The 24198-nt window shown below is 43.4% G+C and overlaps 1 protein-coding gene across 2 annotated transcripts in view; it reads left to right on the forward strand.

Moving 5' to 3' along the window:
• Positions 1-24198, forward strand: part of SHISAL1 (shisa like 1) — a 125347-nt gene that overhangs the window by 78293 nt on the left and 22856 nt on the right. For both annotated transcript variants that reach the window (XR_004229878.1, XM_031940662.1), the window contains exon 4: positions 9930-10265. Coding sequence is in view for 1 of the 2 variants with exons in the window: in XM_031940662.1 (XP_031796522.1) it covers positions 9930-10265 (336 nt within the window). In the remaining variant the exon portion in view is untranslated. The remainder of the gene's footprint in view (positions 1-9929; positions 10266-24198) is intronic.

A 24198-nucleotide genomic window follows, 5' to 3' on the forward strand; every position in this document is an offset into this window, starting at 1 on the left:
CTCACATTTTCCAAGCAAAAAAATTATCTTTCCTAAATGATTCTACCATGTAGGATCCAGAAGACTTGTGCCATATTTTAGAAAGGATCCTATCAAGCTGCGTATTGTCCCAAGATGAGTAAGGTGGCAAGATGACAGACTGACTGAAGAAACTGGGAATATTTATTTAGTTTGCAAGTGGGAAGGCTCAGGTGGTGGCCCCCTTTGCAGACAGTTTTCACCTAACTAAAAAATTGTGCTGGGGCAGATTGACTAGATTTATTGTGAATGGAAAGTGTCATGAGGTAATCCTTGTGAGTGGTGTTTGAACAGCAACAGAGCACTTTTCAGGAATACTAGAGAGGGTGTTCTTGTTTTGTGCAGGTCTTGTCCTAGATGTCATACTAGAATGTAAGCTCAGTGAGGATAGGGACTGGTTCCAGTTCTTTGGCAAAGCCAAAGGTTCTGCACATTTTTTACAATGGCCTTTTTAAAATCACAAACTTAGTAAATGTCAGTAAACATAAACACTTCAATGTACAAAGAAAGGACAGAAAAGGGGGGTATGAGGTGGGACATGGGAGTTATAGATGAAATTATGGATCTCTTCCCTGCATTGTTTGTTCACATGTAGGGGAAGGGCAGGATCTCTGACTGATTTGATTGATGTGAGGCTCATCCAGTGAGGAAACTCTCTCTACTGATACATAACAACAAATTCTCATTAATATAAAACTGGGAACGCATCTTGAAGGTCATCTAGTCCACTCCCCTTGAGAGATCGAGGGACCATGGTCAGTGAAATGGAGAATGATGGGGCTGGAGTTTAAAGCAGGGTTCTTTGACCCCAAACCCATTATCCTTCTCTGTCCCCCCATGTTGGCTTCTTGTAGAAAACTAGGAGAGCTGTCCAGGATCACAAGCTAATAAGAACCAGAGGAAGTGTGTTAAATGTTTAAAAATGGTAAAATAGTAAATTATTACCAAAATGTTGATTAATATTTTTATTTTAATATTATCTACAAATATAAACATTTAAATGAACAAATGCCATTTATTAAATACTTGTAATGTGCTAAGCACCAGGGATGCAGATACAGGCAGAAAGATGGAATCTACCCTCAAGAAATCTACCTTCTAATGAATTTGAGGCAAAGGCAGGATTTAGACTTCCCAACTCTAAGACTGTCCTCTGTCCATTACACTACAGCGTATCTAATACATAATGAAATTCCCTGTGTTGGTTGTTCAGTGATTTTTCAGTTACGTATGACTGTCCATGACCCCATTGAGGTTTCTTTGGCAAAGAACTGGAATGGTTTGCCATATTCTTCTCCAGCTTATTCTATAAATGAGGAAACTGAGTATTAAGTGACTTGCTTAGGGTAACAGCTAGTAAGTGTCTGATGACAAGAAGAGGTGTTTTTCAGATTCCCTAAAGCTCTGGGCACCAAGGCAACACTTCACTGCCGGCATATTCCCTAGCATAGTAGGCATTTTACGTTAAGTTCCCTTCTAAGTTTGGTAACACATGCTTTATAAGATCTCTGTAATGTTAAACATGAATACATTAATATAGCAATAATATTAAGAGCTCAAATGTATATGGAACTTTTAAAGTTAAATTTCATTTTACTTTCAGACTTGCCTTCTCTCCCTTTCCCTCCCCTTTTCCCTATAGTTTGTGTGTATCGTGTCATTGGCTTCTCATAACAGCCCTTAGAGATAGCGCTATTAATATCCCCACTGTACAGATGAGACAACTGAGACCTAGAGCTGCTTCCTCATGGGTCGCTCTGCTAGTAAATGACTGAGCCAGTTTTGAAACTGATTCCAAGCCCATCACTCTCTTTAGGAGCTGCCATGTTCTTTGTGCATATGGGAATCCCGCTAATGTATTTTCAGCAGGCAGGAACCCACTCAGTACAGGGCAGAATGCTCCCAAAGTTGAGCATCTCTTGGGCCCTTCCTCTCCCCTGCTCTTCCCAGGCTCCAATTACTCCGGGATGCTGACGTGCCGGTTAAAACAAACTCTGGCGGCCCAGCCAGCCAGGGGAGGCTGCACACGCGATTTGACCAGAAAACATTTATATTCAGGAAACTATAAAAACAAGCTCTCCAGGAAGGGAAAATTGGAAGCAGGCCTGGGTGTGGGGAGAAAGGATTCCGTGCAGGACTAGGACTCTGACAGAGAGGACACTTAAACCCCTTTTGGGATACCTGTCAGAGGGGGTCTAAGGGAGGGAGGAGCCGGTGCACGTGGCCCAGAAAGGCTGCAGAAGCCCAAGGAAGTCCCACAGAAGCCTGTCATCCAGTCTAGACATGGCTGCCCCACACCCACATTTTCTCCCCTACTAGATTTTGTTGTTTGCTTCTGAAGTGGGATTCGACCAAAAAAAAAAAAGTAGAAAAATAGCTCACATTTTTAAAGTGTTTTAAGGTTTGCAGAGCATTTTTCAAATTAAATTTTATTTTATTTTCAGACCTGCCTTCTCTCCCTCCCGCCTCCCCCTTTCCCCATTAAGAAAGTAAGAAAAATAAACCCCATTATAACTATGTATAGTCAAGCAAAACTAATTTCCACATTGGTCATGTCCAAAAACAATATAGCTCCATCTGCACTCCACGTGTTTAGCCTCCTTGGGAGGATGTGGGCAGCGTGTTTTATCATAAGTCCTCTGGATTCATGGTTGGCGATTACATTGATTAGATTTCCAAAGTCTTTCAAATCCATTGGTCCATATATTATTATAGTTACCGTATCAGTCGTTCCCTTGGTCCTGCTTGCTTCCTTCTGCATCAGTTCAGACAATTTTCCCAGCCTTCTCTGAAACCATCCCCATCACCATTTCTTACAGTCCCACTATCCTTCACTGTCATATAGTGTTTTTAGTCATTCTTCCCTTAGTTTCTATTTCTTGCAAAGTCCTTTCTAACCATTAGCTCATTGATCTCCTTGACCGGGGCAGGACTAGAATGCTGAGAAGGGAGCCTGAAATTTGCTCAGGGAATTGTGTCATGTAGATTCCTGCCTTATTTTCTTCCTCTGTAAAGGTATTGAACTTGACCTCAAATTTCCCTCCTAGGTCTGAAGTGGGAATTTGTGGAGTCCTAGGGTTCAAAGGGACCCCCATTTTACAGATGGAGAAACTGGGGTCCCCCAAGAATTTAAGCAATTTGCTCCAGTTTCACAGTTAGTGTCAGAGGGAAGATGGGCAGGACATGACAATTGTTCCTAAGTTCTTCTCATGTAGAGGAGGGAAAGCTTTTCTGTTTGGCCCCAGAGGGCAAAGAGAAAGTGTCAGGAAATGTGTGGCTTTGAGACTTCTTGGTCTTTGAATGGACTGGAGGGCTACTCACTTCCTTTCCAGCATGATGGTCCTGAAGGCCATGAGGGGCCAAACTATCTGGATGGCTCCAAGCTTAGGGTTCCAGGAAGAGAAAATAGGATGTTTGAGGAAATTTCTGAGTAATAGGGAGCCATGGAAGATTTTTGAGCACAAGAGTGTCATGGTCAGAGGTAACGTAAGAGACATTATTCTAATGGGAGTGAAGGATGGATCAGAACAGGAAAGAGAGAAAGCAGGAGGAGCTGACGGGATTGTTGACATAGTTGAAGCAGATATTAGGGTGGAGAAGAAACAGAAATGTGATGTCACAGGAGCTGGATTCGAATGCTGAATCTTTCACTGCCTTGAACGTAGATTCACCTGGTATCTGCAGAGAAGTGACAAATCAAGGCCATGTTTTGAGCTGTTGGATTTTAGAATTGCAGAGCATTTGGATAAGTCCAAGGAACAGACACACCCAAACCCTTGGCAAGCAGCCTCCACTGCGCCTCGATGAAGCTCTGCAAACTGATTCTCCAGCCCAGCACCCTTCCCAGCCTCTCTTCCAGGCTGGGTTTCTGTTCTCAGAGATGAGATGCCCAGCCTCCATGGCAGACCTCCAGCACTCCTTCCTCCCATCCTCAGACATCCTCAGCACCATCCCCAAGGAAGGGATGGATACAGAGCCCAACAACCTGGATTCAAATCCTGCCTCTGACACTTATAAGCTGAGCAATTGGGGAAGTTATTCACCCTCAGAGTTTCCATTTTTTCAGCCATAACATGAAGGAGTAGGGCCAGAAGACTTCAGGGGTTCCTCTTAGCTTAAAGCCTCTGATCCTAGCTTGGCCACAGCTCTCTTGAGCCTCAGTTTGCTCAGCTTGGACTAGAGTCTTTAAAGACCTTTCTAGAAGTGAAATGGTGATTCTTGGAGTACTGGAGATTCTACTCCTCTCTGAGCTTCTCTCTCTGTGTCTGATGCTGTCTCTCTCTGTCCCTCTCTGTCTCTTTCTGACTCTGTCTCTGTCTTTGTCTCTCTATCTCTATCTCTGTCTCTGTTTCTGTTTCTGCCTCTGTGTGTGTCTCTGACTCTGTCTATCTGTCTGTCGGTCTCCCTCTCTCCCCCCTCTCTTTCCATTCCCATTCTCTCTTGCTCCTTCTAGGATATTACTCTGCAATCAGATTCCTTTTTCTCATGTATCTCCAATTTCTCCTCCTCTATTGATCCTTCCCCATCTGCCTACAAATGTGTTCAGGTCTCTGCAATCCTTTTAAAAGCTCCTTGGACTGTCATCCCTTTTCCCTTTTTTTCATGCTAGACTTCTTGAAAAAGGGATTCTCTCTCCTCAGCCCCACAGCACTCTCCCCTCCATCCTTGGCCATCTGGCTTCCACCCCCAGCCCCAGCCTCACACTACAGAAACCATCCTCTCAAAGGTCACCAGCAGCCTCCTAATCACCAAACCTCACAGCATTTTAAGGATCCTCATCCTCTTTATCTTCTCCTTGTCTCTGGACACTGTTGATACCCCCCCCCCCATATTGTTTCCTCCCTCCATTTTCTAAACAGCACAGTTTCTTTCTATCCACCCAGGCCTTCTCTACTTCCACCCAATGTAGGTGCACCCTAAGAATTTGTCCTTGGGTCCTCTCCTCTCCTTTCCATCTTTCCCTTCCTTCCCATCCCTCTGTCCTCTCTTCCCAAACTCTCTCCTCTCCTTTCTTCTATGTTCTCTTTCTTCAGTCTCTCCCCTGAGAGGAAAAAAAGGAGAGAGAGAGATGAGGAGGGGAATCCAGAGGGAAGCCTATGCAAAAGCATGGAGACTGGAAATGAAATATAGCATACAAGGAACAGTACCTTTTGGGCAGAACATAGAGGATTTGTGACAGGAGAGAGCAGGAGAATCTTTTCAGAAAGAAATATTGAGCCCATATTGAGAGCAGGAGGAAGCCACTAACTCTTTTTGGATCAAGAGAATGGCCACATAGAGCAGGAATCATGCTACCTAACACAGGGCAGCCGGCGTAAGGGGATCTGTGTTGTCTGTACATGGGATGTGGGTGGCCATTCCTACCCCATTCTTCAATTAATCATTGTCCTTCAAATTCTCTCCTTCTCTGAAACATGCACACAGACTTCTCACACATTCACACAAGTATACACATACACAATTGTGTGTGCACACAATCACATACATATGTACAATATACAATCACACAAGTACACCCATAAATACACACAACTATACACAAATACACATGTATACATACACAATACACTTCTCACACTCTCACATAAGTAGACACACACACACACACAATCATACCCACACAGGGGCCGCTTTCTCTCCTATGTGGGCACAGCATCACCAGAACAGCACCCAGAGGCTTGGCCAGAGGGAGTTCAGACACATTCTACTCTGCTTTCCAAACAGGTCTAGGCTGAGAAATCACAAATCCTCAGTCTCACTCGTTCCCTCCTGAGACCAAACACTTCTCATGGAACAAAAGCTCCAACCACCATGTGCATTTCTATCACCCTCTGGGTTACTTGTAACTGTGGAACAAATAAAAACCAGATGGGAATGAGATGAAGTCTATGGCACGCCTGTCATCCTGTCAGCTACCGTGGCTGTCCCAAAGATGCTTTCGTTTAGCTTACCAAAGAGCCCCAATTCCAAAGCTTTCATCCAATTATGAAACAAAAATCTGTAATATCCCCTCAGAGGCTACTCCCCCAACTTGGCACTCTCACTTGCCTTGGAGCAGCATCGAGTGATTGCTATCATGGGTTCTCGGATGACCCTCTGAGGATGCATTCAGAACACTATATAGCTCATGAGCCCCCACCAGTAGTAGAGTTGCCATTTATATTCAGACAAATAGAAACAATTAGCACTTTGAAAAAACATTTACTAAGACAATATAATAAGAACAGGTGTTACCAAATAACTTCCCATTACCACCTCCACTATAAATCTGAGGCAGATTCTTGCACTAATATATGTGGGGAGAGTGGGCAAGAGCTTAAGTGCAATTGTAGTGACTCACAGGTGTAGGGAACATATCTGGCTATGGAAAATCACAAATGTTATTACTTCTGCATCTAGGAGTCCTCTCTGCTGAGTACTCCTGCATCTTCTCCCAGGTGCATCAACTCTACTGTGTAGATTCCTTATTTAGGTTCCCATGGTCTGCTTTTCAGAGCCTGCCTCTGGTACCCAGAGGGCTGTTTCTTGAAGCTGATTTTTTTACCTTGAATGATATTTCTGTAGCCATATCTGCTTCAATTATGATGAGAGAGTATCTGAGAGTTCCTTAACTTGGGCCTTCGAGTCTCTCAAACTGCTAGATAAAGTGTCTCCTGGGCAAGTGGCTGTCAGACATGGATAGGGGGAGAAGAGAAGACACAAATCTCAGCTCTGATCCTTGACTACTTACCTCTTTCTGGGACTATTTAAATCCCACAAAGGGCATGACTATTTTGCTTCCTTGACCTACTTTCTTTAATTCCATTGTAGAAATATATTCTCACATCATAAAGGTATCAGTCCATCTGCTCATCTTGTGACCATCTAATTATCTTTTCTTTACTTTCTGGGACTTTAAAAATTGAAAGGTATTAGAGAATATCTTCTTTACAAGTCCCTTTATCCACCCACAGAATAGGTGTCTGAACACTAAACCAAAAAGAATAATGGCAGGATAACAATTTAACCCAGAACCATTTCTATCTGAGCTTTGTTGAACATAAAGACGAGAAGAATAAATCGATGACAGCCACAAATAAAAACAAGTGATAAAAACCTCTATTCTGTAGGAACAGACCTGAAATCTCTTTGAGAAGATGACAAACAAACTTTACTAGGATCAGAACATCATCACAGATTGCACTGTGGTCCACCATCAATTGGATGTAGCATCAATCTATGAAAACCTAAGAACAGTGTTCTTAATGAATTTCACTGTATCAAAGACTCATAAATCCCATGTTACTTGGTGAAGAATGGGGAGTGGGAAAGCATTCAAAATAATGAGGTTCAATCTAATTCAATAAACATTTATTAAGCTCCTACTATGTGCCAGGCACAATGCTAAATACTGGAGATAAATTAACAAAAAGAAAAACAGTCCCTACTCTTCAAAGAATGTATAATCTAATAGAGAAGAGGGCAACACACAAAAGGAGGCAGAAAAGGAGAAGCCTGGGGTCACCCAGTGCACCAAAGCAACTTGTTCTTTTGAGCTGAAAGCAGAAAGAGCAGCAGATACAGAGTGGAGTGAACCAAATGACTAGTTTCTGTCCTCCATAAAGGATGACATCAGGAGGAGTTTAGTATTTTACCCTCCAGACTTCCAGTTTTTCTTTTTTCCTTTGATTTCTTTTGTTTTCTTTTTTCTTTGTTTTTGTTACCTAGCTTTGATCACTGAATTGCCTCAGTCAAAGTGACACCTGCTAGAGACTTTATCTTAAAAAGACAAAGCATCTCTGATCTATATCTTGCCACTGAATCCAGATGGCTCTGGAGGAGAAAGGGAGGTTGGTCACTTTGCATAGCCCTTCCTCCCTCAAATCCCAATTCACTAGCAAGTCATGATCCTCTTTGAAAATGAAAGACAAACAACAACACCAACCACCTCCAGTCAAAGGGGAGAGGAAGCTGATGGAAATAGTGTTGATCAAGTCTTGCACAAAGTACATAAAGCAGCATAAAGATGAGGTTATATGTGATGGACTTAAATTGGAAGAGACAATCTTATTTCCTGGAGCTGAAACCAGGCAGATCAGCAACATTATTCCTATTGTCTCTTCTGATTGAGTTGTCCCAAGGATGCTTTTCATGAGCCTAATGAGCTTTAAATCCTAGCACTTCTATTCAATTATGAAAAAGAGTCATTTTCTCCACCTGCAAAATAACCCACAGAACATTAAATATAAATGAGTCATAGTGACTTGGTCAAGGATTGTAATTATTTGTACTCTCATAAAAAGGAGAACAATATTAATAGGAACATTATTAATAATAACTAGCATTTTTCTGCACATCAGGGATTGATAAGTCCTTTATTTACCTTATCTGATCTATTATTTAGCCATGCTTCTAATACTGTATACTTATGGAATCCATATTTTTATCTCAAGTGTGAAACCCTACATTTATTCCTTTTAAATTCCATTTTATTTAATTCAGTCCAGCATATCGAATTTTTTTTTGGGACTGGACTCTGTCATCCCAAGCGATGGCTCTCCATCCCAGCTTTCTGGATTGATAGATGCAACAATGGCACCATCTATGCCTTCATCTGAGTCTTTGATAAAGATGTTATCCATCACAGGATCAAGGAGAGAGTTTCAGGCACTTCTCTGGAGACCTCCCTCCACAGTGGCATCGTTCCATACTCTTTGGGCCAAGCTTCTGCACTTTGGTGGATTCCACCATTAAGGCCAACATGATGCTTCTTCTTGCTGACTCAGCTCTATCTTAATTAACACAAAGAGGTGACTTGTTCTTCTGTGTGTCAGAAACAGATGCTATTTACACGGAGCAGATGGGAAGCCCACATTCAGAGCAGTTAATAAATCCATACCTGAAAGTCACCACATTCTAAAATAACCCTGGCTCAGTCTGAGAAGCGTTGAAAGGAGCCTATCCTGCTCTGAAAGCACTGTGATTTCTATCCATTCAATTAACCCCACACTCATTGAGCTCTCTATCTACTGGGCTTGGGTAACAAGGGAAGTTCTTCATGAAGGCATTGGCCAGAAGGGATGTCAGAGAGCATGCTCCTTTATGAACAGAGGATTCCCTCTTTCATGTAGAACAGAGATTGAGGAGATACAACTTGGAAATCATTAAGTACAACCCCTTCATTTTACAAATGAGGCTTAGAGAGTAGAATAAGCACAGAAGTAGTGAGATTAGATTTGAACCAGTCTCCTGATTCCTGACCCAAGACTCTCTTAATATACCATCTACTACTAAAAGACAGAGCTCACCACCTCCCAGGTATATGCCATATTTGAGCAGCTCTAATGGTTATTTCTTTTTTCTTTCTTTTTTTTTATTATAGTTTTTTATTTAATTTAAAGCAGCACAGAATTTCTCAGGGTCACACAGCCTGGATTGGTCAGAAGCAGGTCTTGAGCTCAGGTGTTGTCTCCTAAGTCAACTCTTTCCTAAGGCTTCTTAAACTTTTTCTACTCTAGACCTCTTTTCACCCAAGAAAGTTTTTCATGATCCCAGGTATGTAGGTATATAAAACAGATATGCAAATCAAACATTTACTGGTGATAAATCATAATTTTGTGATCCCCAAATTCAGAAAAATTGGGGTCCTGACCCACAGTTTCAGAAGCTAGGCACTATAGTACATTGATCCTCATGAATGTTGTCCCCAGTACTACCCTCAGCAGCAGCTGCTTCTCTGGCTCCTGGTATAGCCATTGATGGTTTATAGAGTACTTTACCTACATGATCTTATTGGATCCCTTCCTGTCAATATGAAAGAGTTCACTAAGACTACTAATGAAAGAAGTAAGGTATAAGTCAGAGTTGGATAACCACCCAAGTCCCTTCTCATGTTACCCACATCATGGCCATTTTTCTCTTTGTCTTGGCAGCAACTACACAGCCTTGCTGGGCGTCTGGATCTACGGCTTCTTCGTGGTCATCTTGCTGGTGTTGGACCTTTTGTATTACTCGGCCATGAACTACAATATCTGCCGGGTTTACCTGGCACGATGGGGGATCCAGGGAGCATGGATGAAACAGGGTTCCAGCCGCTGGAGTAAGGCGGTTCAGAGTCCTAACCCTGCTCAACCTCCATCCCTTGAGTTGGCACCCTCAGCCCCTGCTGCCTCTACCTCAGAGGCCACCCCATCCCAGGCAACACATATTCTCAGAGGAGACACGCTAAGCCCACCGCCGCTCATGTCCTTTCCGAGCTCCTCTGCCTGGTAAGTGTGGAAAAAGATGTTGACATTGCAGCTGCTGTTTGGAGAGGAGTGAAACCCAGTGGGGGGAGGCTGGACCCAGAGGGAGGGTGTATCATGGAGGGTGCTTCCCATCATCCCTCTCCATCTTGCTCAGGATCAGGATACACATCTTCTATTTAAGATCTTAGAGTTACAGGACAAAATGATCTTCAAGATCTTGGAGGCCAACCAACCCCATCATTTGCAGAAGGAGAAACTGAGAGAAGTAACTTACCCAGGGTCACACAGGAACTAAGTCACAGAGAAAAATCTGAAGCAAAGTCCTTTGCTGTCAAATTCAACTGTCTTCATTTCTAGCATATTTTGAGTTTTATAGAGCCATGGGAGAGGTAACAATAATAATATTACTAACAGGAGCAATAATTGACATTAACATACTGTTTTAAAATCTTCAAACACCATTTACAATCTCATTTAATACTCACACTGATATTTGAGGTAGGAATGACAGATGTTATCCCCAATTTACAGATGAGTAAACTGAGACAAAAAGATAGTTTTGCTCAGATTCACATAGTATAACTCAATGATAGGATTTGAACTCAGGTCTTCTGGACTTTGAGTCCAATCCTATTCTGGTATGTCATCCTGGAGAGAGATACCACACATTTTGCTCTACCTTAGACCTGGTATAGGTATATAGACCTGGTCTATACCTCCTAATAATATTAATAATGAAAATCATACTACCAGTTACCATTTTCCCTAGCATTTTCTGGCCACTGTGTGAGGGAAATTGTGCAGAGATGATTGTTTTCATTTAAAATAACACAAAAGAATTTGTCCAAGGTCTCACGGGGAGTTTTCCCAGACCTGGGGCTCCCACAAAATCTCCTGATTTCAGATCAATACTCAACCCACTGTACCTCTTTGCCTCCACAAACTGGTGTGACGCAAAGTCCACAATGTCTTGTTTCTTGAGGTCATTTTTTAGGTCTCTAGTACATTCACCCAAACTCTTGTTTAATAAATTGATAGAATGTCTAAATGTCTAATTCTAAAGCTCCTCTCGGTCCTGACGTTTCATGTTCTAAGGTTCCCTTCCAGTCCTGCCATTCCATTTGTTAAGGTTCCCTCTCAGTTCTACCATTCTCTATTCTAAGATTCCTCTCAGATCTAATATTCCATATTCTAAGGTTCCCTCACCATTCTGACATTCTATGTACTAAGGTTCCCTTCTGGTTCTGCAATTCTCTGTCCTAATAAGGCTCCTCTCAGATGTAATATTTCATATTCTAAGGTCCCTGTTACCAGAATAAATGGAATCAGAGACATTAATCCATAAAGGAGGTTTCCTGCAGACCACATACTAACTTAGTTTTAAAATGTAGTATTAGCTATGTTTTATTGTATTTTTAGTTGCTTTGTTAAATATTTCTCAATTACATTTTAATTTGGTTGGGGCCACACTCAGGAAGGCAGGCATATTTGACCCATCTTGTCTAGAAGATCAAATAACAGCATTCCAGCATTCATTCAAATTATTGTCGGAATCTCTTCCAATGTTCCTGCATCATTCATAATTCCTAATGGAAAATACCTTTTTTTCCCCCTAGCAGCTTAAAATTTACAAACTCCTTTGCTCACAATTAATCTGCAACATGGGATATATGGTGCTCATTATCCCTGTTTTGTAGGTAAGCAAACAGAAATTTGAGAGGGCCAATGTCTGGGCTCAGGTCTCAGGCTAGGATTCAAGGATCAGACTCCTGATTTCAGATATGGAATCTTCCTAGTTACTTTATATACCTTTCCAATGCTTAGAGTTCACATCCAACTGTTGGGTTCAGTATCAGGAGATAGTTCAAGAATTTGTAGGCTTAGCCCATCTCCAAATCAAGAAGCAAAGATTTTATCATTAGGTCTTTGACTGAAGGGCTAAGTTCCAGAAAGGAGTTAGTGAAGAAGTGGGGAGCCAAATGATGTTTTATAGAAAACTGATTTTTGAGGTAGAGCTGAGGTGATTAGGTATTTCACTACTGTTTCTCCTGGATGTCACCGATAGGCCAATTTTATGGCTTAGAGGTGGAGTTAGGGACTGGTTAGGTTAAGCATTCCATTCCAGGCACCCCATCATACCTGGTCATAACATGTGAAACTAAGATAAGACAATCTAAACACAGACATAGAGTATTCTTTTTTTTAAATGCCTTTTTTATTTTTAAAATACATGCAAAGATCATTTTCAACATTCATCCTTGCAAAACCTTGTGTTCCAAATTTTTTCTCTCTCCTTTCCCCAACTCCCTCCACTAGACAGCAAGGAATCCAATATGTGTTAAACATGTGCATTTTTATACATATTTCCACAATGATTATGCTGCACAAGAAAAATTAGATCAAAAAAGAAAGAGGAAAAAAAAAAGCAAAAAGGAAGCAAACAATACTTTTTGTTTCACATCAAAAAGGTGAAAATACTATGTTGTGATCCACATTCAGTCCCCACAGTCCTTCCTCTGGATGCAAATGGCTCTCTCTATCACTGGCCTATTGGAATTGGCCTGAATCATCTCATTGTTGAAAAGAGCCCCGTCTAGCAGAATTGATCATCGTATAATCTTACTGTTGCCGTGTACAATGATCTTTTCTTCTGCTCATTTCACTCAGTATCAGTTCAGGTAAGCCTCTTCAGGCCTCTCTGAAAACATCCTGCTAATAGTTTCTTATAGAACAATAATATTCCATGACATTCATATGCCATAATTTATTCAGCCATTCCTCAACTGACGGGCATCCACTCAGTTTCCACTTCCTTGACTTCCTTTTTTGTACAAAAAGGGCTGCTACACATATTTTTGAACTTGTGAACCCCAACCAATTTATTTCTGTTCCTGTCCTCCTGAGATTGTAAAGCTGACCCCTAGAAACAGCTCATTGTATGCACTTAATAAATGCTGAATGTTTACATTTAAGCATCTCTTAGAGGCAGAATGGTGGAGGGGAAGGGATGCTGAGGTCACATCCCCCATCTGCCACTTAAGGTAGGAAAGTTTTAAAATGTAGATTAGCATAAGAGGTGAGTTCTCTAACTGGCTTGATATGGTGTCCAAAGCAGTTTGGTTTGAGTGATCTGTGGCTACCTAGCTGTGTGACCCCAGTCAAGGAACTGCCACTCTCTGGAAATGAACATTTTCATCTGGAAAATCAATTAATCAATAAGCATTTATTAAACACTTATTATCAGCCAAGCATTGTGCCAAGCTTTGGGAATACAATAAGAGGCACGAGACAGTTCCTGCCCTCAGGGAATTTATAATCTAATTGGGGAAGATAGCAAGGAAACAGAGTTATACAAAGTAACCCCTATACAAGATAATACAATAAGAGGCAAGAGACAGTTCCTGCCCTCAGGGAATTTATAATCTAATGGAGGAAGATAGCAAGGAAACAGAGTTATACAAAGTAACCCATATACAAGATAAATAGGAAGTAATTAACAGGGAAAACAATAGAATTAAGAGTGGTGGTGGTTGGGAAAAGCTTCCTGCAGAAGGTGAGAAAGTGATGGGTTGGGTTAGGGAATCCCTGAGATCCCTTCCAGCCTTTAGGATGAGGTCTCACAGCCAGTAAGGGCCAAGGGTGGGCTCCAAAACAAGCCCCACGATTCCAAAGGCAGCCCTCCAACTTCCAACTCCTTATGCCAGCTCCCTTCCGGCTTCTTGGAAGGGACATCTGCCCCTTCTCCAGGGAAACAAAAACAACAAAATAAAACAGAGGGGTCATTTGTCAGAAATCCTCTGTAATCAGTCTGAGGGGCTCAGGTTTGTGTGTGTGTGTGTGTGTGTGTGTGTGTGTGTGTGTGTGTGTGTGTATTTGTGTGTTGGGAAGGGGCTGGCATAGGGTGGGGGAGGCAACAAGTACATGGGTTAGAATTGTTTCTCAGTCACAACTTAAAAAGCACTAGATTTAAAGTGGCTCAGGCTCCCAGCTCCGATCTGATTGATTTCCTCTGGCAGAGGAGGGGTCCCCGGGCTGCCCCAGGCAAGTGGCACATAAATCCCAGCCACAGCACAGCACTGTTTCCATTCCTGAAGCAGAGGGGAAATGCCAAATTGCATTACCATGTAGATGGGAGCAGCCCTGGCAGCTGATTCCCATATCCGATTCCCTCATAACCAAGTTAAGTAACATTTTCGGGGAAAATGAAAGCAAATATAATTGGGGGAAATGCTGGCTGGCTGCACTTCATCCAGAGGAGATTTTGTCGGCTTTTCTTTCTTTGTCATCCTTTAATATGTAATGAACTCAGACAATATACTTCTTCCTGAAGCCCCCCTTCCCCTGGCTCACTTCCTTCCCAAGCTATATTTTCCCCCCACTCTCACGTTCATCACTGGGAAGATGGTGATCTCTTAACTCTCTCTGGACTGCTAAGCTTACAGATACGATGAACCTACATTGAAGGCTTTCTTCTTTCATTATTATGATTATTATTTTACTTTCCACTCAATAACTTTACTCTTGCTTTTAAAAAAAAAATTCACTTTAGAGTGAATCAAAATCTATTTGGAATCTATGGATAATTTCTTCATCGGGGCAGCCTCTGTATGGCTTCTCTTCTCTTCTTGGGATACCCTTCCCAGCAAGAACCTATGGGAAAGGGGTCTACTAAGCAGCTCTTCCCACAGGTTGATGCTCTCCCAAGAAAACTTAGAAAAGACACAGACACAATCACTGTATTTCAGTATTTCAGAGCTGGTAAGGGGTTTGGCTTAGAACAGGGGATGGCAGAACAGGAAGGGCCTTAAAAGAAGGGATATCAGGGTTAGGAGGGGGCTTAGAACAGGGGATGTCAGGGTTAGGAGGAAGCTTAGAATAGGGGATGTCAAGGTTAGGAGGGAGCTTAGAACAGGGGATGTCAGGGTTAGGAGGAAGCTTAGAACAGGGGATGTCAGGGTTAGGAGGAAGCTTAGAACAGGGGATGTCAGGGTTAGGAGGGGCCTGAGAAAACAGAATATAGAATGTAAGAGAAGGATGGAGTCTTAGAGTATGACATGGAATGTTCCATCTGAAAGGAATCTAGATTTTCAAGGCCAAGGGTTCTTAACCTATAGTCCATGCACTTTAAAACATTTTTTCAATAACTGTATTTCAATATACTTTGCCATTTTGGTTTACTAAAAAGTTCAGTTTTACTCTGTGCATTTAAGCCCTCATTCTGAAAAGGGTCCATAGACTTGCCCAGAAGGGCAAATTGGTGACACCAGGTTTGTTAATTGAGCCCAAACCTTCAATTTATAGTTGGATGAAACCAAGGTGCCGAGAGAGAGAGCCTTGTTGGACGTCCCTCAGCCAGAACTACATGTCCTGTTTCCTAGTCTAGGGCTCTCTTCCCTTAAGCCTTACAAACTGTCCTGGAGAACCTCTATTCTGGCATCCTCTGGGCCAGCCCCACATCACCCCAACACTTCTGGACTGGGATTTCCTTCCAGGGAACCCCTTTGTTGGGCTGAGGATTTCTCAGATCCTCTGGGACTTTTGATAGCCTTCCAGATGTCCCTGCCATATATGAACACTCAGTAGTGCTATCCAGTCCTTTGCTGATCCCCATGGTGGAATTCCCTGGGATTTCAGTGTGGGGATATATTTTAATGGTTCATCTCTATGATGCCTCTGGTGACTTGCAGAAAACTGGAAAGATTTGGAGTCTGAGGGTCCCAGAGGTGAAGCAGCAAAGTGGTGATGAAAAAAGCCCATATGGGGCTACATTTTTAAAAAATCTAGTGTTCAAGTACAGGAGGTGGTTGTCCCAAGGTACGCTGCCCTGATTAGACCACACCTAGAGCATTGTTCCATATCCTGGGCCGTGTATTTTACAAGCTGGAGGAGTTGAGAGGGCTAAGTAGGGCTCAAGCATAAGGGGAAAGGACAGAAAAAAACGGGATTGTTAGAAAGACCTAGGGATGCTCAGCCTAAAGAAGAGGCAATTTAGAGCTGGGCATTACTGCCTTTTTATGTCCTGACCCCCTTGGCCAGTCAGCCCAGTGACTGACAGACAGTACTAGTCCACAAATATCTGTGAAGCATTCACTGCCCCTCCCACTGCCTTACCCAGTATTTGTTCTGTAATATTATCTTCCCCAGCTAGGTTGCAAGTTTCTCCTGGGCAGAGACTGTTTTGATTTTCTCTCTGCATCTCCAGCACCTAACATGGTTCCTGGCCCCTCCAAGTTCTGACATCCCCTGGTCTGAGGCTCCTCCTGGCTTAATCAATGCTAGTTGATTGGTTGGTTGAATGGTTGATTGGCTGATTGATTGGAAAACTAATGAAGTTGTTTGTTTGCTGGGGGTCATCTCTCAAGAGCATTTCTTAAGTCTGTGAGCAGGTGAGGTGATACAGATGATGGGTCCTTCCCAGAATGCACTCCTGGCTCTCTTTCCTTCCAGCTCAGCAAACTACATTTGAGGTTTCCTTCTCTACCACCCCAGAAGATTCCTCTACAGCTAATGTGCCTTAGAAGGGTTTTATTTTTCATCTTTTCATCTGAATAGCTTGCTGTTTTCCAACAAACTTGTATTCAAGCAGGCCTTATTAAACACGTACACACTCACTCCCCTTTCAGAGAAATGCAGACCAAGCAATTTCCAAATGATGAAAGGAAACAGGTTTTCAACGAGGAGATTAAAGCTTAGTTTCAGGATTGTCTGGAGGGACTAGAAGGGGAGACAGCACAGTCTTTCCAAGCACTCTCTTAATCCTCAGAGTGACTTCTTCCATTTCAAATGATTCCCATTCCTCAAGATGTTTGAGGTTAACAATCAGGAAAAGACACTGTCCCTGGAGTTGGGTACCTAAATTCTCATCCTGATGCTCACTGCCCTTGTTTCCTGGAATGCGTATGATACATCCTTGGGGTCAACTTCCTTCTTTGTAAAATGGATCTGATGGTTTCTGAGGTCCCTTCCCTTAGAATAGCCCTCCCTGTGTCTCAGTTTCCCTTTTCTGTAAAATGACAGGTTTGGGCTTTATGGCTTCCCTTCCCTTAGAATAATCATTCATCTTAAATTACCCAGCCTCTCTGCACCTCAGTTTCCCTTTTCTGTAAAATGAAAGGTTTGGGCTTAATGGCTTTTGAAGTTCCTTCCAGCACAAGCTAAGTGACCCATTTCTTAAAACATATAATATAGGGAATGCAAGTATGGCTGACTTAGATGAACACTTTCCTGTCTCCAGGACATATTAAGATAGCACGTCCCTATTTTCCAGATAAAGAAACTGAGGCAAAGGATAGTGAAGTGATGCTTCCTTCTTAATTAAAAATCAATCTGCTGCCTTCCCTCACCCCCATCTCAGAAGTTTACTGGGTGAAAAAGCCTGTTTGAAAGCTTGCCTCCATTTTCCTATGGGAAAAGTCCCATAATGGGTGCCATAATGGAGTGAGAAGATGATGTTCAGGTGCAATCTCTGCCCTCCTGGAGTTTTTTTCTAGGAGAAAGGATAGGCCACCAACACAAGGAACTTCAGAACAAAAGTGAATGGTGTGAATACAAGGGAGAAGCCTGATCTGGGGGAAGGGAGAACTTCAAAGGCCCTTCTGGCCAGCAGCCCAGGGAGCTCTAGGGAGGCCTCAGCAAAGGGACTTCTTTTCCTTTGGGGGTTGCTGAGAACCCTTCCAACTCTCCCATTCTGTAATTCTCCCAGGGTCCCCTGGAAGCTCCCCAAGGGATGGCTGGGCTGTCTCATGCTTCCCTTCTCCAAGAATCCATGACTGCATTTCATCTCTGCCTCCATCAATTCAGGCCTTAACCCTTAGGACCTCTTAGGTTCTGTCCAGCTCCAAACCCACTATCACATGAACCCTCCACAGGTCAGTAGACTAGAGGATGAGGAATGTCAATCCTGAGTATGGCCTTGAAGACCACAGGATCCTTGACTGAGGGACCAGAGAGGGCATTGTGTCCAAATCTTTCATTTTACAGAAAAGGAAACTAAGGTCCTGTCAGGGGAAATGATTTACAAGACCACAGATCTTGAGATATAAAGGAGCTTAAAAGGCTTCTAGTCTGACCCCTTTGTTTTACAGACAAGGAAACTCAGACCTAGAAGAAAGGAAATGGCTTGCTTAACATCACCCAGGTGACCGGTAACATCCCCAGATTTGAACTCAGGTCCTCTGACTCCACGTCCAGCCCTCTTCCTGTTGTGTCACAGTGGGGAGATGTGGACCAGAGATACACAGGTGAGAAGCTGGGATCTGCACCAGGGAGAGAAAGCAGGTGCATCAGACCCCAGATCCCAGAATCCACATACTTAAAAAATGCTTGTTGTTTAATTGATTGATGGGTTGATCACAGATCAATCAATCAACAGGCATTTATTAACCTCCTACTATAGTCTAGGAACTGTTTGAGGCACCGAATACAGAAAGACAAAAAGCAAAATATTCCTGCCCTCAAAAATTACATTCTTTTGAAGGAGAGGAAAGTATGTATATGGTCCTTTATGAAATAGATACAAGACAATGATGGAGATCATAGCTAGAGGCATGAGGAAAGGCAAGCTGTGATTTGTGCCTTCAAAAACCAGCACCCTTCCCATGGCTCTCTAGCAGGTGCCTCTTCTTTCTAGGAATGTGTCAGTCCTGAGGAAATGATTGGAAAGCAAAACTTTGAAGGACTGGCCTAGGTATCCACTTCTGCTTGTCTAATGAATCATTTTCCTTTTCTATATTTCAATTTCCCCTTTTGTAAAAAAGAGAATTGGTCTATTTGGCATCTATGGTCCTTTCAGCTCTAAGTCTTATTATTATTTCACTTCTCTGGCTTGGGAAAGAAGCTGGGGAGGGAAACACCTATAGCTTTACTATACAATTCTGTCCTTCCTTCATCCATGCTCTGACCTATGGATGGATCCCTAGGAGCACCTACTTGCTACATTTTCCCAGATAATTGGCAAAGCTGGGTCCTCCTTCTCCTCACTCCTGAAAATAAGTCAGGGCCCTGAGAATGGTAGAAAGGGCAAAGAGTTGGGGGTCAAAGGATCTGAGTTCAAATCTATTTACCATTAACAAACTGTATACCTTGGAAGATTTCAGGAAAGGCAATTTATCCAGTAAGCAATCTGAAGATTTTTCTTTTTTTGCTTCCCGAGACTGTGGGACTTTCCCCCATAGATGGGTGAATGGATGAATGGAAGGATGGATGGATGGACGGATGGATGGATGGATAGGCTTTGGGAGACTCATCCAGAATCTAGAGGAAGCTAACTTTTTTATTTTTATTAATTAGCATTATTTTCTATTCTCCTGTTTTAAAATAAGAGGTGCAGAGGCAGGGTAAAGACATGGATAGATCACTAGCCTTGGAGTCAGGAAGACCTTGAATAGGGCACTTCCCTTGTTTTCTGATCAGTATAGTAGGATTCAGGTGAGGTGACTTCTGAGGTGCCTTCCAAGTTCCATAAATGAAAGGTCATCTCATTTTCCCTGGGGAATACAGTGACTCAAACCCTCCTCTCAATTCAGTGCCCTCCTTTTGGCACAGAAACACCATTCCTTCTCGGAGCCAGCTTGCCTTAGAACATGATCACAGTGATGAAAAGATGAACAGGCGGACTGGGGCTGGGGGGTAGGATAAAGCTGATTCCTTCTTGCTCCTTGGCCCGGCCACCCTTCCGCCACCCTCCTCTTTGCCTTCCTATGGCCAGAGCCATCAGCTTGTGGCTTAAGAAGTTATGGGCCAAGAGAGCCAGATTCCAGGAAATAAGAAATAGAGAAGAGTTGAGTCAATATCTTATTTCCTTGGCCTGAAAATCAGACAAAATCAGAGGCTCCGTGGGTGGAATTTATGAGACGTTTTACATCCTTGCTCAGGGGCTGAGGTTTCCAATCCCCCATCAGCTCAGCTTGATCAGAGAATTCTCTGCTTGTCCCCTCCAATTGACCTCTTCCCCAGCTGAGGCCCAGGGCCCTCCTCACTGCCCAGGCTCTTTTTTCATGTTATTAAAAAAAAGGAAATATGGGGAAAGAAAATTACGTTTACATTTTTAAATTTTACATTAAAAAAAAGTAATCTCTTTTGCTTTTCCCCAACATAAGTGGGAGAGCTTGAACACTGGTTTTTAGGCTAATAGGCCTGAGAGCTGGGAGGGCCCCGAGAACAAGGAATATCAGGGATGGAAGGATCCTTAGGACACAGGATGGCAAAACTGGGAGGGACCTTTGTAGGAAGTGGACAGGACCTTAGAATATGGGGTGTCAGAACTGGAAGGGACTTGATATAGATGAGAGAATGGCTTTGTTCTGTTTGGTCCAGGAGGTCAGAACTTAGAGCAGGGAGAAGGTGCAAAGTGACCAATTTGGGCTAAGGAATAGTTAAGGGCGACCTTCCCACCCACCAGGAAATAAACAGGCTGCATGGGGAGGGAATGGGTTTCCTTTCACTAGATGCCTTCTGACAAAAGCTAGATAACCATTATTGGTTCTGTTACATGCATATGGAGGAAAGAATGAAAAAAAATACATTTTCTTCATGTCTTTTGTTTTTATTTTCTCATATCCAAATGTCCCAGGCTCGAAACTACAGGGAATGAGCTATCTGAAAAACGTGGCTTGACTCCTATGTTCCCTCTGATGTAGGCTCTTGCTGAGTAAGCAGGGTCCCCCTGCCCTGCCACACAGAAGCCACTGTTTCCTCCCCCACCCCGATGTCGCTCAGAGGGAGCCCCTTTTGTCCCTCCTTTGTGGTGGTTTATCCCACTTGTGATTTCACTGGCAGTATCAGTCCAGGTTTGCACAAGCTCAGTAACACGCCCAATGGGGGCTTCCTCTGTCGTCCTGCTGAAAGTCCTCCTGAATTTGTACGTAGGGATGGGGAAGCTTGGGGTCTCAGTGTTGCGGCCCTTAGAGGTATCAAATCTGGTGGCTCCCTGAAAGAAAATCCTCCCTAATGTCCCTGACAGGGGGTCCTCCTTAAGGCAGCCCATTTCTGCTAAGCATTAGAAAGATTTCAGTTTTTGTTTGAACTAGATCTGCCCTCTGCTTCTTCCTCCTCTTCGTGCTCCGGGTCCGGCCATCTCAGGCCAAGCAGAATGAGTCTCGCCCTGGTCTCTGCTGATTCTGCATTCCTGTGGCCTCTTCTCTTCCTGTTAGTGTCTGGCAGATCCCCTGTTTTGGACTGTCGGCCCAAGGACCCCCTCCGTGCTTTCAGCCCTATCTCCCCCATTTCCCAGAAATAGCACACGGACAAGAGCACATCCGAAACTGGAGGGGTAACCAGGGTGCCCCCTGACATTCTGGAGCTTGCCCCAAACCCTTTATTGAAGAGCTCAAGCCATTCAACACCTTGGCTAGGAACAGCAGAACTGGAGTTGAAAGATGGGGTAGAATGCTAGCTCTGCTCCCCACTGAGTGACCTTATCCAAGTCCCTTAATTTCTCCTGGTTGCGGCTTTGACCTGAATCACTGGGTCAGACAAGACCTTAGCTCACCCTGACCTGGACAATGGACAGAGGTCCTCACCTTGAGGTCTATGAACTTGTGTCATATTTCCCGATAGTTGGACCACTGTGCTCCAACAGAATTGGTTTCCTGTGTAATCCTATCTGTTTTATGCATTTAAAAACATAATTCCGAGAAGGAATCCCCATAGGAACTGGGGAGGTAGGGGACTGTTTCAGAGAGTCCTGGCCAAAGCTGAGACTTCAAAGGATTCCTCTGGGGGCTTCCCGGAAAGGCTCCCCGTGGCCCTCTGGGGGGCTTCTCCAGGACCCATGTGGACATATCCAACAATGGTTCATGACCTAGTGGTGACCTACTCCAGAGAGTTCTGCCCAGTGGCAGATCCAACAAGATAAAGGGTTGTTTTTGTTCAATTTTCAAAGTAGTGTCTTTTATAGAGCCAAGAGGGGATTCCAAAATACCCAGGGAAACAGATTTTGTGATGGAGGCTCCCTGCCAGGCCCTGCCCACTTCTGCTAGTCACCCTGCCCCTCGCTCCCTGTGAAATTCCGAACAAAGGGCTTAATCCAATTACACGAGCTTTTCTGGGCCAAATTAGAAAAGACGATAATGCGATTTAGATGGGTCTGGTCTGGACACATTCCCAAACGGCCTCCTGTCCCCCATTTTGCATTGCAAGAAGCCACGATGGGCTAGTTCAAGAGGACTGACCATGGCTTTCCAAGCCGTGTTCCCAAAGGCCCAACTAGTAGTGAGAAGTTACCCAGAGGTCACCTCCACAGTGTGATTATTTTGCAGAATGACCTTGGACTGGGGGTTAGCTTAATGGATGGAAAGCTGATTCACTGACAACTCTGGTCTTGGGGACCTGCCTGGGATCTGCATCTAAGGTGAGATTTGAATGCAGGACTCCCTGACATCAGACTGGTTCTCTACCTACAATGTTTGATGTAATTCATATGTCCTCCTTTGGGGCTCAACTTCCCCCTCTCATAAAAAATTTGGAATAGAGTAGCTGTGTGGTTGGAAGGCCCGGATTCAAATCCTATCTCAGACACTTACTAGCTGTGTGACCCTGGGTTAGCCACTTGACCTATTTATCTCAGTTTTCTCATGTGTAAAATAGAGGGCTTGGATGTAATGGTTTTTAAGATCCTTTTTCTCTTTAAACCTATGTCTCTGTGACTAGATCCACCTTCCAGATCTGACATCAAAGATCTCTTTGGGCTTGGTTTAATAACCCACATTCTAATGTCCCTCTCAGCATCCTGGGTCCATCAGCAAAATTATTTAGGAACAGAGAAAAGATTACTATCCCTATTGTACAGATATTGTACAGATGGAGAAACTGAGCTCATAGAGGACCCTTGACTTTGCCACAATCTCAGGGCAAATAAGAATAAGATCTTAGAGTCAAACCCAGATCTTGTGAGGATCATAGGTTTGAGTTCAGAATATTTAGGACTTTAGACATGTGATATTAAAGGTCACAATGACCTTTAATGAGCAACCCCAAACAGCAATTGCTAAAACTTGAACCCCTTGTCTTTGTTCCCAAGATTTGGTCCAGAGCTGTCTTTAAGGAGCTCAAAATAGCTCCCACCCAAGAGAGGAGACTGGGAAGGCTTCTGGCCAATAAAGACAGATAAGCCAGATCCTGCAGGCAAACATCTCCTAGGCAGGGGCAGGGAAGGGAGAAAAACTTTAGAATTGGAGGGAACAGTTGAGCAAAAAAAAAAAAAAAAAGCAACTTGGCATCTGTGCTCTGCACCTGGCACTGTGCTGGGCAGTGGGGGCACAAGGGCCAAAAGGGAGCAGCCTCTGCCCTTAGAGAGCTTATTGTCTGTCAGGATAAGTTGTTTGTCACGTAGATCATCTCTGTTCCAAATCTAGCAATTATTTATCTCCCTCCAGGCAAGAGAATGCCATAGTGGGGAAGGAACCGGCATCAAGTCGCAAAACAAAGGCAGCCCCCAGACCTCCCATTTTGTGATCCTGTTTGAGTCTCAGTTTTCTCTAAAAAATTCTATAAAATGGGGGTGACATTCTTGCCTTCCCGCCTTCCCTCACTAGTGAGGAAAGGACTCTGATTTCAAAGGACCACAGAAGCAGGAATCAGGAGTCATTTCTCAGGTTCTGCCAACTGCATACCCAGTTGTGAATGTAATATATTGGGAGGGGGGAGAATACAGAGATATGGAACACCTGCTCCTCACCCCAGGAGCTGACATTTCCTTGGATGGACATGACAGATGCATGTTAAATGATAATTAACAGCACCAGTTTGCTGGGCACGAGACCCAATGAGCAGGATCACTAATGGAGGAAAGATTCTAGAAATGTTTTTCTTCCAGCACACGCTCTCAGAAAAATTGCTTCCTCCTAAGAGCTCAAGGAAGGAGGAAGAAGAGGGCAAGCCTCTGCTAATAGGGCTGATTCTACTCAGCCTCTTGAGTGACCTGGCTCCCCAGTTCCATTGCACCCCACTCCACCCT

Source organism: Sarcophilus harrisii, chromosome 5 (assembly GCF_902635505.1).
Source record: "Sarcophilus harrisii chromosome 5, mSarHar1.11, whole genome shotgun sequence".
Classification (NCBI taxonomy): domain Eukaryota; kingdom Metazoa; phylum Chordata; class Mammalia; order Dasyuromorphia; family Dasyuridae; genus Sarcophilus; species Sarcophilus harrisii.